A 20,599-nucleotide genomic window follows, 5' to 3' on the forward strand; every position below is an offset into this window, starting at 1 on the left:
TGTCCTGTGACGCATAGCTATTTATTACGGCGGGAGGATCCTCCGTTTTGTGATGCTTGTGGTGTGCACATCTCTGTCCGGCACATTTTAACCGACTGCATTTTATACCGTGATGCAAGGGCAGAAGCACAAGTTGATGGGGATCTGCCTTGTGTTTTAGCTGACGATGAGACGTGTGTGTCTAGGGTTTTTAAGTTTTGTGATGTGTCTGGACTCTGGCCTAAACTTTTAGGCTGGAGGTTTTAGTGTATTGCAGAGTGGCTGACTCCTCCCTTTTTTCCTTGTGGTCAGCCAGTCACTTCCATCTGCTACATTGTTATAGCTCCCTCTACCATTTTCTTCCTGTGTTGTCCATGTTTTACTGCTGACGCCCTGCTTCATCCCACGCTTCGGTGTGGGTGAGCACATATTTTTCAATGATTTTTCCCCGTGTTTTATGTTCCGTTTTCTGTAACTGTTCTGAGTGTTTTTCTTGACACCCGTCTCACTATGTTACTGATCGGGCGCTGAAGACCTTGCTGTCGTGTGCCCCCAAAACCCCTCTACTACTACTACTACTACTACTACTACTACTGCAAATAAATACCTCACTTACTTCTCATATTATTACATTTTATATTATTAGGTGTTTAACTCTGACAGCTTGTGTACGAACTGTGGTCAACTGATCAAATGTCTTGGTAATTTCTTGGCAAGTTGAAAACTGCCTTAAACAGAATCAAGCCAGTGGCATTTTTTGCTAATGCTCCTTTCTTTTTTTTCATCAATTACTCTTTCTGTATTTGTCCAGTCCATTGGTGGTGGGTAAGGATAATGGATAAAGATGAGGGAAACTGATTTTAGGGGAAACTGGAAGTCTCTAGTTTGAAAGTGCATGCTGGTGGCGGATGTATGATAATGTCCTTCCTGTGACTCAGATTTGGTTTGGTGTCCAGGCAGCTCTGTTCAGAATGCTGGTGGCCACCTCACACTTGGATGGTTCTAGGAAATGTCAGTTAAATGCCACATTTTAAGTCCAGTTGGACATCTGCACCCACATGGTCATCACTCTTAGTAATCATAAAATGAAATAATTAAATTAGCATGAATTTGGAACATAAAATGTAAGAATATTACTGGCTAGCACACATTAATGTTGGTTATTGCTCTGATTAAAACCAGGTTCCTAAATAAAGGAAAGTTCATTGAGGGCAGTACAAGTTATGTCATGCTTTGCAATAGTTACACAGAAGAGAATGCCACATCTGAAGTCTTCATTTTGCAGCGAAGGCCAGTATGATGAATGAACACCACGTTGCGCCTGATACAGTCTATTAATGGCTCATGAAACTTTGCTTACCTTCTCCGTATACAAATTTATGACATTCATTTGGCTAAAGTCTAGATAAGGGGCACTGCTAGTCGTGGCCGTCTACTGCTGGAAGATTGACAATGCATGAGTTTCACCAAGCCAGTGGGATGATATTTTCATGTGACCAGTGAGAGGTAGGAAAAGAGGCAGTGAATTTCTAGCACCCCCCAGCCCCGCCTGGCCCCCATCTTACAGGATGATGAGGATTGTAAGAACTGTTTCTACAGCTATCTAAATGTTGTTCTTGCCAAAGTGCATCAGGCAGATAAACTCTTATACCATGATGATCTATTGCTATAGTGGGAAAAGAGAATCAGTTGTTGGGAAGTGCCATTAGCAAAAAAGGAATAAGAATGTAAAAGAGTAAACTTTCATTGTCAAAGGCAACTTCAATAAAATTCTTCTGGTTATGTGACAGCATTCTATGTGATGAAACTACTGATTTCTTGCCTACTGCATCAGGGTGAGCCTTACAGAGGCTGCATGCAATATTAGACAAGATGTTGGTAGTCTTATGACTTAATATTTGGTCACACAACCAGAAGAATTTAATCGGAAAAAAAAAAAAAAAGAGTAGGAAACATCTGTGCCACAGAATTACTGCTTCTTGGTCTTTTGCTGAACAAAGACCTCTTTATCACTAGCATCAATTTCCATGTACCTGTATGTTTCAACACTGCGTGGGTCCATCCATGTTCCAAAAACTGATGTTTTACCTTACTACGCAATAAAAAAGTTATCATCACAGAGATTGAATGGAACAGTGATGATTGTTTGGCAGGCATCAGGCTTCTTATCACTCATCTCAAGTTTTCTGTCCATCGAAAGCATCTTACCCATTTCATCAACCTCTGTGTTTGCAGTGGGCATGTAATATTAAGAAGCAAATAAAGAGTGTTAAGATCAAATGCTTATAAGCTGCACTGTTCATCTAGCCTATAATGCTAATTGTGGCTACTTTGAAAGAAAAAAGAAGTGTTCACACAGTGAAAACTTCCATCAACTACCAACCATTTCTGATAGCCTTTATTTCATTTTTTATTTTTTCCCCCCCTGTGTTTGTATTGTTGGTGACATATGGGTGGAAGTAATTTCACTTGAAAATCACAGTTAATACTATTACTTCTGTTCTAGGACACAAATTCAGAAACAGTGGAATATGTAGTCTCTGCTAGTGATAATGTGGAATCTAATCTGAGAGAGACTACAGATGCTTCCTGCAGTAACAGTAATTCTCGGCCTGCTGATATAACAGCAAAAAATGATGATGCTAGTGAAGTCTATTATTCACATATTTACAATTGTATTGTGAGTGATACCTACCCAGAAGACTATTCTGAGAGCTACTACACAGCACTGAAGAAGAGAGCTAGGAATTATTGTGTGAGTAAGGACTGTATTCCTGAGCTGCATGCATGTTGGATCTTTATAAGTTCTAGTCAGTTCAGTTGTAAATCAAAACCTTAATAACTTTTGAGTAATGTTAGTGCTTCTAAGTTAGGTGTTATGATTGTAGTTACTGAAGCAAAGCTCTCATAGGTTTTAAGAATTATTTCTGCCTTGTAAGTTGTAGTGTACTTTGACATTTGATGCTAGTATGTCAAACTTTATGAGGTGGCTGTGGTATGTGGGAACATCCATCACATTCTATTCCCTCCAGTATCACACCATTCATGAGTATGGTGTATTGTAAATGTGTGATTGGTATTGTATATTATGGTAGTTTTAACTCATGCGGAAGGAAGATTTAGACTTTGACATCCCATTGACTATGAGGTCATTTAGAGATGCAGCTTGAAGCTGGGGGTGGGGAAGGAAGTTGGGCATGTCCTTTACAAAGGAACCATCCAAACATTTGTTTGGAGCTATTTATGGAAGTCATGGAAAGCGTAAATCTTTTTGGTTGGCCAGTAATTTTGACCATGTCCTCCTGAATGCAAGTCCAGTGTTGTAAGCATTGTGCCACATTGCTTGGTTTCAACTCTTCCATCAGTGGACATGGTAACCATGTCACGTAGGTAGCTGTTCTCTAAAAATTACAACAATAGCTGATGGAAAAATAATAAATTTACCCTTTGACTGCTGGAGGCGCACTATCTTCTTGGCACACTGAGGCGCTGTGGCCCACAGTGTAATCCGGCTACCTGGCTCTAAGTGCCTGTTCCTTGAGCTGGCGCTAGGGCCAGGGCGGCCTGCTCTGCCTCACCCGTCTTGTGCTGAATATTTCTGGAGCGACTGGGACTCCAGGTGAAGCACTGTGCCCTCTCAAGGCTGATACAGAATAAATGTTCTCACTACAGAGTTTTCTCAGATGAATTACTGTGGAATCTAACTAAATTGTTAAAACTGTTTTCCATCACTAAGAATTATATCTTGCTTGTAGTTTTTTTACATGATTTTTGTAGCTTATGCTGAAAGCGACGTGATTCATTAGATTTACCTCAATAGTTTATTGTTCTTTCTTGCATAACCATTTATAACATCTGAATTTCTCTATGGGTTCCTCACTGTACTAACTCAAGAACGAATAAAATAAGCCACAGATCACAGTACATTGTTTTTGTTGTTCGAAATGTCGTATTGTGTCATTTATAGGAGAAAGCAGCATACAGATCTTCATTTATATCGCACTGCAACATCAGAATTTACTGTGAACAATGGCAGGAACAATTATACTTCACTTCATTAAATTAATTTTGTGATGTGTTTGGAAATTTCACATGGCATACTATTTATTTCTGAGAATACAACAAACTGAGTTGTTCGTCATCTGAGTCAGATTCTTTACCTGTTATAGGTACACTGTGTAAAGTGTTCCATCCAGGCACAGAGATGCAGCTGTCCATTGCAGATGGTAATCAGTGCTGTTATAATTTGGAATCACCGGAAATGACTGACTGTCTGCCACAAATACTTGTGCCACACTTTAATCATTGCACATAAGTACTCAACAGATATTCCAACATTTGAAAGCTGTGAAATATCTCTCTTTTTGTAAATTTAGGAGTTCCTTTTACACTTTGTGAAGATATTTTCCATCCTTCTTTTTGATCGGGATTTGAACCAGCACTGGTGAAGTTAAAAATATATTTTATCTTGTTTTTTTACTTTTTTTTTCATTTTCAAAGATTTTTTTCTGATAGCATTGTTGTATTTGTTCTGTACTGTGACTAGTAATTTGTTTTTTGTGTGGTAATTTTCAAAACAAGGTACGACACACAATGGTACCATGCATGTTTTATATTCGTACATGATTTTTTGATGCACTTTCTGTTTCCAGCAAATGCCTTCCGACAAACCGTAGAGGATTATTATCAGAACGCCTTCCGCTGTCAGCCTTTCAGTACTCTTATGCGTAAATTTGTGTAAGTTCCCTTACCAGCGACAGGTTAAACACTGCTGTCGACATTTCATGATGTGTTAGTGACCTGTGTAGGACATGAGTGTTTAAAACAAACAGATCAAGAATGTGAAAAAAGAACTTCTTATAGCACTTCATTGTTTTTCATATACATCTGACAGAGCTAAGCAGCATATCATTACCGTCATCTGCTCCCATATTTGAGTCATAGTTTACCATGTTTTGTGGTTTCTTAATTTTCTCTCCAGTATTTCTCTTTTGCGTATCAACCCTTTCTGTGGTGCTACTAGTGGGCAACATCCACACTTCCTTTTGTCACCACTTTATAGCAAGCATTGTAGTAGTGCACATAAATTGAATATCTCCTTGTTTCAGTTTTTTCTGCAATTTTGGCAAGTTGCCTGTTCTTACAGAAAGTACTGCCTGCATTTGTCCCATGATTGTGAAGCCAGGAAAATAAATCTGGGCTTGAGTACCAATTATTGAGGTAGAAGACATGTTCACGTTCTAAACAGGGCTATATAGTGTAGCCACTATGTTACCACTTTTCCCCAAATTGTGGAACTCATTCTCTGTTGATGCCCCTGTATAAATAATGAAATCTAAGACATAGCCAGTCTTACAGTCACATAACACAAATGTTTTTATTCTGAGTCTACTCTGTTTTGATGGAATGAATTGTCGGCAAGATAAGCATCCTTTGAATAATAACAAACTTTCATCAATGCAGAGTTTCTGATGTGGATTAAATGCACAATGGAAAGATGTACAAACTTTATTGACAATATTCCTAATTTTTAACAATCTGTCTCCTCCAGTATTGGCAGAGCTGTTACTGAAATGTAACATTCTCATAAGAACAAAAAGCTGTCTTTTGACATCAGTTCACTAAAAATTGGAGTATTTAGGAGAACATCTCTGGTTCAGGATTAGCTAATTATCAGTTTTTTCACGCGACACATGAGGAGACAAACAGCTATGAAACAATACATTTCTTCATATCCAGTATCTTTCCACGCTGATGTTCCAGAATGCAATGATTCTGGAGTTTCTCCTTGGTGAATAAATAAAACCGATTTGTTTTGTTGGCTATACAGGGTGTCTCACTTAACTCTGCCACCTCAGATATCTCTGGAACAACAATAGATATTCTTTCACCAGCATGAACATATGGCAGGGGCTTAGGAAACCAAATACTGTGCGAAATTTTAAAATGTAAACAAACGCTATTTTCAACACAAAACTGTGTATTTTTGAATTTACACCCCCTATTATTTTGTATGCAATCAATAGCATGAAAAATCACAAAAATAATGGCATTGGTTGCATCGCAATACGTCAGTTACATCCCAAGAAATTGCAAAGTGAAGTTGATGCTTGAAATAAATGAAACGCACAGCTAACGCACGTCCTGAGACTCAAGTGTGCACCTTACGTTGCCTGTGTCAGGGGCTCTCACAATGGGAAGGTATGCACAATCCACAAAAATAAACAAGTAACACGTCCAATGCAAAGTTACATTTTTTAAATTGTAAATGTTTGTTTATTCTAGCAAAAAGACAACTAGAGCTACAATTAGAGATGACACACTTGAATTCACTTTGCTAAACACATTTACTAGTACCCTGTCACACACAGAAACTGTATTGTTGTTCATTACATCCAGCATAAAAAAATACACCCACATCATGGCCAATGAAAGTGTGTCATGTCAACATATGCTCAAAGTGCCCTTCATTTGCTTCAATACACGTTTACAGATGGGTAACGAGAGAGTGTTGCACAGATTGTAGAGTTTCTACAGATATTTCTGCACATGCTGCAGTAATACGATGTTGCATATTCTCTACTGTCGTTGAGGGTTCTTGATACACTCTGTCTCTCACTGCACCCCACGGAAAGGAGTCCAATGGCGTCAAGCTGGGGGGGCCATGCTGGCCTCCCTGCCCCATGCACCTATTTGGAACGTCTCTGGCAACTTTTGCATTGTGTGCGGAACACCCATCGTGTTAGAACCACATCGATAGACGAGTTTCCAATCGTAGATCCTTCATGAGGAGCGCTTGTGTGTGTTGAAGAAATGACGCATTCGCTGTCCATTCAATGTTCCATGGTAAAAATAGGGATCTACAATACAGTTAGCAATGATACCACACCAAACATTGACACTCCACTGTCATTGATGAGCAACTTGGCGAATCCAATGGGGGTTCTGCACGAACCAGTAGTGCATGTTCCGCAGATTCACATTATTTGTAAATGAAGCCTCATCCGTAAACAACATATTGCTTAGGAATACTGGATTACCTTGCATCTGCTAAAGTGCAAAATGACAGAATGAATTCAGGATTCAAAGCATTCCCATACAGTTCTTGGTGCAGTGAGATATGGAACAGATGAAACTGATGCCCATGCAAGATTCTGCATGCACTACTGTGGCTTATTCCTACACCTCGTGCAATTTCTCGTACACCCACCTGAGGATTGTGTGCTATGGCAGCCAGAACAGCAATTTCATTTCCATTGCCAGTCGCTGGCATTGTACGTCGACATTTTGTGGGAGCCCAGCTTCCTGTTTCCGTGAGTGTCTTACAGATGTTGCCAGTGGTTCAACTTGACGGACACCGCCGATCTGGGTAGCGTTCAGCATACATTGTCAAAGCTGTGGTTGCATTTCTGTAACATTCGTCATAAATTAAAACAATATCTAGTTTTTCTTCATTACTGAAGGCTGGCATATCGACTAGATGAAGGCAATTGTAACAAGCCACAAGGAAACAGGTTTTAATGTGGCAACGTATGTGAATTATGTTACAGTATGAGAGCAGTTCAGCAGACCAGATTAGGAGACACTTGTACACTGAAGGTGTACCGTGTGCTGTGGTGATACTGGTATGTTTATGGCAGGATACAGGCAACCCCTGCTCTGAGCACAGTACTGCATGCGATGCATTACGTCATAAACTGTGACGCGGTTGCGGTAGCCACATATTTCAGAACGTATGATGTTTAGAAATGTGAAACCAAGTGTGTTACCACTAATTGTACCTCTAGCTGTCATTTCGCAACAATAAACGTTATACGCAGGACATCCATCATTCTGATACCGCATTATTTGACACACACAGGTGGACCAGTTCAAGTAAGGTACAGCTCAAAAAGGGGCTAAACTATCGCCCTTTTGGAGTGCCATCAGTGAAATACAGGCCAATGATGTGTTGTCATACAATACCACACCGTACATTAACACTCCACTGATGTAGTACATCAATCATGTCACAATTACCGGCAGCGTGAGGTGCACACTTGAGTCTCAGGACTTGCATTAGCTGTGCGCTCCATTTATTTCAAGCATCAACTTAGCTTCATAATTTCTTGGGATGTAATTGACATATTGCGATGCAACCAACATCATTATTTTTGTGATTTTTTTATGCTATTGATTGCATATGAAATAATAGGGCGTGTCCATTTAAAAATACTCAAATTTATGTTGAAAATCGTATGTGTTTACATTTTAAAATTTTGCACAGTATTTGGTTTCCTAAGTCCCTGCTGTACATTCATGCTTGTGAAAACCGTTTGTGAATATCTATTGTTGTTCCAGAGATATTTGAGGTGGCAGAGTTAGGTGAGACTCCCATAAAAAATAACATGAAAACTGACAGAATTCTTGGCTCATACTCTATTTTACACATGTCCCGATAATGTATCATCAAATGTGTGTGATCAACTGGCTGAAAATCATTTTCTTTCCAGTCAAATTTATCTCTTAAGACGTGATTTCTTCATAGGCATTTCACTATCACTTTCTTCAGATTGAGATCAGCCAACATCTCTTGTTGAAAAACGAGACTACATTGACACCCCTGTTGACTTGGACTGTTTATGACTACAGTTTTCTGATTCTGTGGAAGAGCTATCAATTTCCTCAAGATCAAGTAGTTCATCCTCATTGTCGCTCCTCATAAGACTCTCCATGATTTCTTCCTCAATGCACCCATGACATCTTGCCATTTTATTTGTAAAATGCAGGATCCAAAGAACACTGAAGTAAATTCCACTGAACAGTGAACTGTGTTGTAAAGCCTAGGCTCCCAACAGACAAAGAATTGGACAACAAGCTATCGTCCAGAAAAGCGAAAAGCTACTGAGGCATAGGGCGGGAGGTCCACTGTGTGAGTTATCTCGTCATCAGCACTCATATAGCGCTCAGGGGTCAGCAAATGGGTGCGACTTAACCTGTCAGCAGTGTTCAGGGGAAAACTGGTGGCTGGCAGGCAGTATGACAAGTAAACTCATCAACAACAGTCATATGATTCAAAATAGTGCCTTGCAATAACACCACTCCAGCATTTTTAACTGTACTGTTTTGAGTTATACTGTGCTCTCATTTTCCTTTTTAAGATTATGATGAGATGCAACAGAATTTAATTAATTTTAATATGGAAACTCCAGTCATCCATTAACGGTTTTAAAATTTCATTGTCAGTAATATTATGACATTATGTGTCCTCCACCAGACTGAATTGAGGGAGCAACAGAAATAGATAGAGAGGAAGAAAGTATTGGATGGACTAGATGTGGATGGAAGGGAAAGAGCAATAAGCAGCCTGTTGATTATGTTATAACCTTACACTTTTCTTACCATTTGTGGCATGTCTCTGTGTGTACTAAAATCACAGTTCCATGAGAACTAAAATCTCATCTAATTTGCGAGAGGTATAGTGAAAACTTCACATAGTTTATAAATTTGTGACTCATACAACAATTCTCTTCCTCAGCTTACCTCCTCTGATGTGCATATCTTGATGTGTATTTTTTTTATGACCATGCTATTATCCACCATGTTCATTCTTTTAACTTTTAGATGTACATTATAGAAAAAGGAAACAAATAGTGTGAATTGAAGTCATTAGTTAGTTATATACATGCTAAACAGTGCAACACATTTTGTCTGCTTTGCATCTGTCTTCTAATTGATAAATGGTGTGTCACTATCCATAATTATTTCAGAAACTAGGTTTACTCAAAATTTCAGACACTAATCACAGTTCCAGGTCATTAACACAAGTGCAGACAATGGTTTTCAACAACAGTGAAGTAATTAAAGGCATGTATGAGCAACTTTAGAATGTTGTACCTTTTCTGAACTTGAACTTGTTACAGCATAATGTCTAAGCATTCAATGTGGATTATATAATGCGGCTATTTATACATGTCACTCAACAGAATATTGTGTATGCTCTCTTCCTTATGAATTAACTCATTCTTTCTCAGTCACACACTGTCCTTACAAATCTCATCACAAAGAAGAGCCTTCAAGGATGGGGAATGAACAGAAGCAGCCCATTCTGGTTTCTTGTGTAAAGTGCTGACATCAAATTATGATCAGTGCAACTCTAAATAGACTGATAGCTATGACAATTACTCCTGTATTACTGTACATAAAATAGCATTTTTGAATGAAAAAACCTCTGTTCTTGCTCTTATACTACTTAGCTCAATCAAAGCCTTTATGTGACTTAGCATAGACCACTATCAACTGTCAGCCAAAGAAAGCATTCCAGTATATATGGCAATCAGTTCCACAAGCATTCAGTCAATTTCAGATCACTCCAGTTTCTTGCAGGGATATCACTCTTACAAGTGAACTTCTCATGATTATATTTCAAGCAAAATTTTGAAAGGTTGTTGTTCTGAGGTAACTACTAACTCAGTCGTGCATATATTTTACGAAGTATCTTTCCAGGCTAAGTACTCCATTGATAGACCATCCTATTAAGAAAGGTGGTAGGACAGATACTAAGTAATCCATTACAGTATAACATCCTTCTCAAAAGTTTTGTAAAAGATAATATATGAGCGTGATTCAAATGAAAAACTTAAAAGTGGTATAATATTTTTAATTGTAACAGTGAACAAGAAACCTACGTGTCATAGTATGTCCGTATTTCACCACTTCCGAAGTGTGTAGATACCACAATGAAAGAATTCTTTTAGTCATGCACCAGGGTTTTCACCTCTTCATCTCCTGCCTCCCATTGCTTCTTTGCCAGCACCGAACAGATAAAGTCACTGGGAGGAAGGTCTGGTGAATGAGGACGATGTACCAGACATTCATATTACTTTTCTGAATAATCAAAACTGTCTTACAGGCTGTATGCAGTCAGGTGTTGTCATGCTACAGCAATATTCCTGAAATAAGAAGACCCCACTGTTTACTCCTCATTGCAGGATGAAGCTGTTTTTTCAGCATGTCTGAATAAGAAGTACTGATTAGTGTCAAACCCCTATCTTTGTAGCGCACCAAAGTTACGCCATTTGCATCCCTGAAGAGAATCAGGATGATTTTTTCAGCAGACTGTGCACTATTTTTTTGTTTTGACAATGAGCTGTGGCACCATTCTCTGCTTGACCTTTTTGTTTCTGGTTGGTGGTAGTTAGCCCACAAGCAAACGAGGCAAAAGTTTTTCACAGGCGTCAATGCCTTTCGATTTGACAGTCAGTTGATGTGGCACCCATCTTGCAGACACTTTTTTGAAGTGCAGTACATTGTGATCAATATTCTGCACTGAACCAGTACTTATCTTCAAACTTTTGACAATGTCATTAAGAGTTATGCATTTGTTCTCCTTTACCAGGTCCTCTAGTAATACAATGTTCTCATCTGTCACTACGTGGTGATCCTGCCCCGGTCTTGGGTCATCCACTACAGAAGTTACACTGCTTTTAAACTTCCTACACCACTCATACACTTGAAGAGAATGACCATTACATTTCCAGCAGACAGTTGAGCGTTTATTTTAGCAATGAGCTGTGGCACCGTTCCTTGATTGACCTTTTTGTTTCTGGTTGGTGATAGTGGACCAAAGTGGTGATAGTGGACCATCTGTCACTACGTGGTGATCCTGCCCCGGTCTTGGGTCATCCACTACAGAAGTTACACTGCTTTTAAACTTCCTACACCACTCATACAGTTGAAGAGAATGACCATTACATTTCCAGCAGACAGTTGAACGTTTATTTTAGCAATGAGCTGTGGCACCGTTCCTTGATTGACTTTTTTGTTTCTGGTTGGTGATAGTGGACCAAAGTGGTGATAGTGGACCAAAGTCTCATCACCAATTTATTGCTGTTGGTGCCTGGGTAGAAAGCTTGAAATGTAAACATTTAGTAAGACGACAAAAAATCATCAAATTCATCAGCGAATGTGATGTTATGGCTTTGGAGAAGTGTTGGAAGCAGAGATACGTATTGTGTACAAGAAGACACTTAATGTCAAATTCCAATGTTGCTTACATAATTAACACTGACTAGACTGGATGCCAGCATATAATGGGTTACTGGATTGCTGGGGTGTAATGACCATTTTGGTGAAAAACCTCAATCTCTCCAAAACTACCCACTCTTATACAGCACAGCACTGTTTCAGGGAGACTGTTACCTCATGTATTTTTATGTATACAGGAGCTTGCCACTAAATTTGGTCCTCTGCCTGCTGGTACTGTAAAGAAATTAGAAGGAAACTATAAGAATATTGACATCTTGGGTTGTCGGGTGTTCTGCCGGATATCAGCATCGTACTTGCACGATATTTTGGTCACGTAGCTCGTAACCTTCATCAGGTGCGACCTGAGACTGCTCCTTGAGTGGACCTGGTCCAGTATTTATGCCTATGGCCTTCCCCCTCCACCAACGGCTGCAGGCGCTTCCTCTGTACTCCGCGCCCATTCCCTGCGACCTGATGGAGCATTGCTGCTCCGTTTTCCATCCGCTGCGGTTCTACGGTTCAAGGTGTTCCCTCTGCGGTCTGCACCCACCAAACCTGCTCCTGGGGGTTTCATCTATGGTCGTCTGGGGTACCAGGCGTTTCCCCTGCGGTCCGCGCCTGCTCACCACGACCTGTTGGAGCGTTGCCGCTCCGTTTTTCGTCCGCTGCGGCTCTGGATGTTCCCTCTGCGGTCCGCGCCCACCAGTCCCACTTCTGGGTGTTCCATCTTCAGTCTGGTGTGCCTGGCAGTCCGTCAGGGGCTCGTTTTCCATCTCCATGTCTCTGGTTCTTCTGTTTGTGTAGTGTTGCAGCTGGTCCCGTTGCTCCTTTAACAATTCCAGAGCTGGATCCCAGGCTCTGCTTAGCTGGTACCCTGTGTCACGGTTCATAAGATCGTCAGACATTTTAATTTCTATCGACTCTCTTATAACACTGTCCCAAAATCTGGGTGTTTGTGCTATAATCTTGGTATCCTCATACTTCATGGCATGATCTAGTTCTAGACAGTGTTCAGCAGTGACTGACTTTGTCACCTGTCTTAATCTAATGTGCCTCTGATGTTCTTTGCACCTGATCTCCACAGTTCTTGTCGCCTGGCCAATGTAGGACATGCCACATTGACAAGGTATATTGTAAATCCCTGGTTTTCGTAACCCCAGGTCGTCTTTGACACTCCCCAGCAGTCCCCCGATCTTGTTGGATGGACAGAAAACGCACTTGATATTGTGTTTACAGAGGATCCTACTGATTCTGGCAGAAATAGAGCCAGCATAGGGCAGATATGCCACCTTCTTTGCTTCATCTTGGTCTTCTTCAGGAACCTGTGGTATAGTGGCTGGTTGGAGTACCCTCTCAATTTGTCTGTCCGTGTATCCATCCTTGGCGAAAACTGTTTTGAGACGTTCTATCTCTATAGGTAGATTCTCTTGGTCTGACAGGGCACGTGCTCTGTGGATCAAAGTCTTCAGAACCCCATTCTTCTGTGCAGGGTGGTGACAGCTGCTGGCCTGCAGATATAAATCAGTGTGTGTTGGTTTTCGGTACACACTGTGGCCAATTGATCCATCTGCTTTCCTCTGGACTAGTACATCCAGAAATGGCAGCTGGCCATTCTTCTCCAGTTCCATGGTGAACTCGATATTAGGGTGGCATGAGTTAAGATGTTCAAGAAACTCATTGAGCCTGTCCATCCCATGTGGCCAGATCACGAAGGTGTCATCCACATACCTAAAGAATCATGTGGGTTTAAATGTGGCTGTCTCCAATGCCCTCTCCTCAAAACTCTCCATAAACATGTTGGCAACCACAGGGGACAGTGGGCTGCCCATAGCTACACCTGCTGAATGGACACCGTGAAACCTGCAGGGCTGCCCATAAATCTGTTGAGTGCAAGGGGGTGGAGATCTCTTCTGAACTGCACTTTCAAAGGCATCCCAGATATGCTCAATAATATTCATGTCTGGGAGATTAGTGGCCAGCGGAAGTGTTTAATCTCAGAAGAGCGTTCCGGGAGCCAGTCTGTAACAATTCTGAAAGTGTAGGATGTGGCATTCTCCTGCTGGAATTGCCCAAGTCTATCGAAATGCACAATGGACATGAATGGACACAGGATGTCAAATTAAACACCTTTCAGCCGTGTAGTTTCCAAACTTATTTTATTTGCCTACCAGCTTCAGCGATTTGCTACACCATCTTCGGGCCCCTGACTGACGAGTAGGAAGATTCCACCTCGGTTCTGATCAAAACAGGGGCCAGCAATTCTGTCTTGCTGTAGTGATACTTAAAAGTATCACTAGAGCAAGCAGAAATCTACTAATAGCAGTATTGCTGGTTCCTGTTTTGATCAGAATCGAGATGATATCTTCCTATACACTGGTCAGGGGCCTGAATATGGCATAGTAAATTACTGAAACTGGTAGCGAAATAAAATAAGTTTGGAAACTAGATGGCTGAAAGGTGTTTAATTTGACATTCCGTATTGTACAGCTGAGTCCTGCAACCATCTCTGAGAAGATGGATGTACAGAGACTGAATGGATGCAGATGATCAGACAGGATGCTTATGTGTGTGTAACCTATCAGAGTCATATCTAGGCATATCAGGGCTCCCATATCACTCCAATTGCACATGCTCCACACCATTACAGAGCCTCCACCAGCTTGAACAGTCCCCTGCTGAAGTGCAAGGTCCATGGATTCATGAGGTTGTCTCCATACCCGTACAATTTGAAATGATACTCATCAGACCAGGCAACATATTTCCAGTCATCAACAGTCCAATGGCGGTGTTGATGGGCCCAGATATGCGTAAAGCTTTGTGCAGCGTGCACATTGGGTTTTTTTAGGCTAGGCAGTAGTGCGAGGTGTCCTGATGAACACTCACCAGTCGACGTGCAGGCAGGGAAATCAGGACACGCTCAGTGTAAAGACACTTCAGCTATCAAGATATTAGCAGTAAATTTTCAGAGTGTTCGGAATAAAGTTCCTGAATTTCCTGCCCTCCAGAAAGCGTGTGGCACGCAAATTATTCTCAGGACTGAGACCTGGCTGAACCATGAGATAGGAAGTTCTGAAATATTTAGTGAGGGTTGGAACATGTATCAGAAAGACAGATTAGACACCGTAGGAGGTGGTGTCTTCATTGCAGTTGACAAAAATATTGTGTCTTCTGAGGTCCAAATAGAGTGTGATTGTGAAGTTATCTGGACGCATTTAACAGGGCTAGGAGAAATAAAGTTAATTGTTGCGTGTTATTACCGGCCATCAGGTTCCACCGTGACAGTCCTAGAATCATTCGAAAGTAGTCTACACTCTGTATCGCATAAGTACCCGGATCATGCTATATTAGTCGGAGGCGACTTCAACCTAGTATAGACTGGGATGTCTATGGATTCATTACAGGTAGTACAGACAAGCTGTCGTGTGAATTACTTTTGAACACATTAACCGAAAACTGTCTTGAGCAGCTAAATCGACAGCCAACGCTTAATGGAAATATTTTAGATCTGGTAGCCACGAACAAACCAGACCCCATCGACAGTGTCAGTGTTGAGACAGGGATTAGTGATCATGATGTTGTCATTGCAACTATGGTTACGAAAGTTAAAAAGTCGGTCAAGAAAGCTAGGAGAGTATTCTTACTAGAAAGAGCAGATAAGCAGTTGTTAGCATCTCACTTAGTAAATGAATCGACTTCATTTACTTCCGGTACGATGAGTGTGGAAGAATTAAGGGCAAATTTTAAACACATTGTAAATCACGCGTTGGAGAAGTATGTGCTGAAAAAGTGGGTTACGGACGGAAAAGACCCACCATGGTTTAACAGCGCAATATGGAGAATGCTCAGGAAGCAAAGACAGTTGCACTCGCGGTACAAGAAAGATCGGGAGAATGAGTACAGGCAAAAGTTAGTAGAGATTTGTGCTGCTGTAAAAAGAGAGATGCGCGAAGCTTACAACCACTACCACCATCATACCTTAGTAAAAGATCTTGCTGAAAACCCAAGGAAATTCTGGTCTTACGTAAAATCAGTAAGCGGGTTGAAGGCTTCCATCCTGTCACTCGCTAATCAGTCTGGCCTGGCAACGGAAGACAGCAAAACGAAAGCTGAAATTTTAAATTTAGCATTTGAGAAATCTTTCACGCAGGAGGACTGTACAAATATATCTCCGTTTTAGTCTTGTACAGATTCCCGTGTGGAGGACATAGTGATAGACATCCCTGGGGTGTGAAGCAGCTGAATGGTTTGAAAATAAATAAATCGCCAGGTCCTGATGGGATTACAATTCGGTTTTACAGAGAGTACGCTACTGCCTTGGCTCCTTACCTAGCTTGCATTTATCGCGAATCTCTTGCCCAACGTGAAGTCCCGAGTGACTGGAAAAAAGCGTAGGTGACGCCTGTATATAAGAAGGGTAGAAGGACGGATTCTCAAAATTACAGACCAATATTCTTAACATCGGTTTGTTGCAGGATTCTTGAACATATTCTCAGTTCGAATATAATGAATTTCCTTGAGACAGAGAAGTTGCTGTCCATGCATCAGCACGGCTTTATAAAGCATTGCTCCTGCAAAACGCAACTCGCCCTTTTTTCACATGATATCTTGCGAACCATGGATGAAGGGTATCAGACGGATGCCATATTCCTTGACTTCCAGAAAGCGTTTGACTTGGTGCCCCACTGCAGACTCCTAACTAAGGTACGAGCATATGGGATTGGTTCCCAAATATGTGACTGGCTCAAAGACTTCTTAAGTAATAGAGCCCAGTACGTTGTCCTCGATGGTGAGTGTTCATCGGAGGTGAGGGTATCATCTGGAGTGCCCCAGGGAAGTGTGGTAGGTCCGCTGTTGTTTTCTATCTACATAAAAGATCTTTTGGATAGGGTGAATAGCAATGTGCAGCTGTTTTCTGATGATGCTGTGGTGTATGGGAAGGTGTCGTCGTTGAGTGACTGTAGGAGGATACAAGATGACTTGGACAGGATTTGTGATTGGTGTAAAGAATGGCAGCTAACTCTAAATATAGATAAATGTAAATTAATGCAGATGAATAGGAAAAAGAATCCCGTAATGTTTGAATACTCCATTAGTAGTGTAGTGCTTGACACAGTCACGTCGATTAAATATTTGGGCGTAACATTGCAGAGCGATATGAAGTGGGACAAGCATGTAATGGCAGTTGTGGGGAAGGTGGATAGTCGTCTTCAGTTCATTGGTAGAATTTTGGGAAGATGTGGTTCATTTGTAAAGAAGACCGCTTATAAAACACTAATATGACCTATTCTTGAGTACTGCTCGAGTTTTTGGGATCCCTGTCAGGTCGGATTGAGGGAGGACATAGAAGCAATTCCGAGGCGGGCTGCTAGATTTGTTACTGGTAGGTTTGATCATCATGCGAATGCTACGGAAAGGCTTCAGGAACTTCGATTGGAGTCTCTAGAGGAAAGGAGGCATTCTTTTCGTGAATCACTACTCAGGAAATTTAGAGAACCAGCATTTGAGGCTGACTGCAGTACAATTTTACTGCCGCCGACTTATATTCTGTGGAAAGACTACAAAGATAAGATAAGAGAGATTAGGGCTCATACAGAGGCATATAGGCAGTCATTTTTCCCTCGTTCTGTTTGGGAGTGGAACAGAGAGAGAAAATGCTAGTTGTGGTATGAGGTACCCTCCGCCATGCACCGTATGGTGGAATGCGGAGTATGTATGTAGATGTAGATGTGTCATGCAGTCATGAAGGGTACATGAGTGGGCCTTTGGCTCCAAAAGCCCATATTGATGATGTTTCGTTAAATGGTTTGCCCGCTGATGCTTGTTGATGGCCCAGCATTGAGATCTGCAGGAATTTCCAGAAGGGCTGCGCTTCTGTCATATTAATGATTCTCTTCAGTTGTCATTGGTCCCGTTCTTACAGGATTGTTTTCCGGCTGCAGCGATGTTGGAGATTTGATGTTTTATCAGGTTTCTGACATTCATGTTACACTCGTGAAATGGTCGTACAAGAAAATTTCCACTTCATCGCTACCTCAGAGGTGTTGTGTCCCATTGCTTGTGCCCCGACTATAACACCACACTCAAACTCACTTAAATGTTGATAACCTGCCATTATAGCAGCAGTAACTGATCTAACAACTGCACCAGACACTTATTGTCTGATATAGCTGTTGCCGACCACAGCGCTGTATTCTTTCTTTTTACATATCTATGTATTTGAATATGCATGCCCATAACAGTTTCTTTGTCACTTCAGTGTATCTTAACTACTATATCAGCACTTTGATAATGCAGTACAAACTTTCAGTCTGACATAGCTGTCTCCTACTGTCACAGCTTCCAAGAGGTTCTCCTACATACACGACTGGTCCCATGTAGTCCATGATAGACTAAGATTCTTGTTCATTCATTCGTTTATCATATTCCAGAGATCATTCATTAAAACAGGACGTTCAGAGATACTGAACGATGCTAGGTATTTATTAACAAAAGACAAAGAGATCTAAAAACTGAATCTGTTTACTGCATTATAACACGGTACCATGCATGCATCAGCTAAATGTAACCCTGTGATTTATTAGAAAAACTGCAACTTTAGAGAAAAGAGGTTGATTTCACAATTAAATTAAATAGCTGATGTATATCTTCTAACGATAGCCAAATATTTATTTGAATGCATTGTTATTTTTTAATGAATGTAGTTACACATGTCTGTAACATCAATACTGTTTATGAGACACAACTACTTCTCTTGCATTTTTGCAAAGGACACTTCTGTTTCCAATGTAGCTAACAGGAATTTTCAGTCCTTGTATGTAGAACATCAGATGATGTGCACACGGAGTGACTAATAACTTTTTTAAGTTGTTCTCAAGTCACAGTGTCGTGTAGAATTATAAAGGTATCAAACACATTCAACTTGTGTACTGCTTTTCCTAACCATGAATTACTTATTTTAATCAGCATTTCAGTTGCAGTGCATATAGTTTATTTATGAGCATCAACATGTACTATAAATGTATTTGTTCTGCTGTGTGTGTTTATTTACTTCTCTTAAATCTTAGTTCATTCTTGCTTTTGAATCAGTTGTAATTCATTCTCCTATACTTTTTCTGTCTTCAGCTGAGTACCTAAGTAATGTTTTTACCTTACACAAATATACAGTCTACCTAAAACTTCCTAGCAGATTAAAACTGTGTGCCGGACCGAGACTAGAACTCGGGACCTTTGCCTTTCGCGGGCAAGTGCTCTACCAACTGAGCTACCCAAGCACGACTCACGCCCCGTCCTCACAGCTTTACTTCTGCTAGTACCTTGTCTCCAACCATCCAAACTTTACAGAAGCTCTCCTGCGAACCTTGCAGAACTAGCACTTTGTAGAGCACTTGCCTGCGAAAGGCAAAGGTCCCGAGTTCGAGTCTCGCTCCGGCACACAGTTTTAATCTGCTAGGAAGTTTCATATCAGTGCACACTCCACTGCAGAGTGAAAATCTCATTCTGGAAACATCCCCAAGGCTGTGGCTAAGCCATGTCTCTGCAATATCCTTTCTTTCAGGAGTGCTAGTTCTGCAAGGTTCGCAGGAGAGCTTCTGTAAAGTTTGGAAGGTAGGAGACGAGGTACTGGCAGAAGTAATGCTGTGAGGACAGGGCGCGAGTCGTGCTTGGGTAGCTTAGTTGGTAGAGCACTTGCCCGCGAAAGGCAAAGGTCCCGAGTTCGAGTCTCGGTCCGGCACACAGTTTTAATCTGCTAGGAAGTTTCATATCAGCGCACACTCTGCCGCGGAGTGAAAATCTCATTCTGGATACAGTCTACCTGCCGTTTTACTTTTCATGCTTGCCAGTAACATAAGAAAATTCTTTCAGTTCTGCAAAGCTGACATTGAGTTTTCATTTCTAATTGCTGTTTGAACAGCCCTATCTTTCTTTGAATATAGGTTTTTTGCTTGATATATGCTGTGAAGTTTAACTTGGGGATGTTTTAGACAAATACTTACTTTTACCATTAAAACTGTATGTAGATTAGACTATTTGAAATCACGAATATAAATCGTCAGTTTCTTGTAGTAATGGATTTTGTTTGTGTGTCTGTTAGGTTATCAATGGAACCTTATATTATAATCATAAACAACCCAGGGAAGTCATCATCAAAAAGCACCACCAGCAGAAGATATTGCAGAATGCACACATAGAAAGTGTAACAGGTAACAATTTAATATAAAAACGGTTAAGACATTTTGTAGAAAATAAGTTGCTTTTTTGCAACTTTTGAGGATTATGGCTTTTGTTTATTATTATTATTATTATTATTATTATTAATATTATTATTGAAACCTCCTGGCAGATTAAAACTGTGTGCCGGACCAAGACTCGAACTCAGGACTTTTGCCTTTTGCGGGCAAGTGCTCTACTAACTCAGTTACCCAAGCATGACTCGTGCCCCATCCTCACAGCGTCAATTATGCCAGTATCTCGTCTCCTACCTTCCAAAATTTCATTCTGGAAGCATCCCCCAGGCTGTGGCTAAGTCATGTCTCCTCAATATCCTTTCTTCCAGGAGTGCTAGTTGTGCAAGGTTCGCAGGAGAGCTTCTGTGAAGTTTGGAAGGTAGAAGACG

General features: G+C 40.9%; 1 protein-coding gene across 2 annotated transcripts in view; it reads left to right on the top strand.

The window, feature by feature from the left end:
• LOC124615766 overlaps positions 1–20,599 on the top strand; it is an 80,986-nt gene that overhangs the window by 16,972 nt on the left and 43,415 nt on the right. For both annotated transcript variants that reach the window (XM_047143862.1, XM_047143863.1), the window contains exons 4-6: positions 2,486–2,734; positions 4,149–4,205; positions 20,078–20,186. In XM_047143862.1, coding sequence (XP_046999818.1) covers positions 2,486–2,734; positions 4,149–4,205; positions 20,078–20,186 — 415 coding nt within the window. The remainder of the gene's footprint in view (positions 1–2,485; positions 2,735–4,148; positions 4,206–20,077; positions 20,187–20,599) is intronic.

The sequence above is a fragment of the Schistocerca americana genome, chromosome 5, assembly GCF_021461395.2.
Source record: "Schistocerca americana isolate TAMUIC-IGC-003095 chromosome 5, iqSchAmer2.1, whole genome shotgun sequence".
Classification (NCBI taxonomy): domain Eukaryota; kingdom Metazoa; phylum Arthropoda; class Insecta; order Orthoptera; family Acrididae; genus Schistocerca; species Schistocerca americana.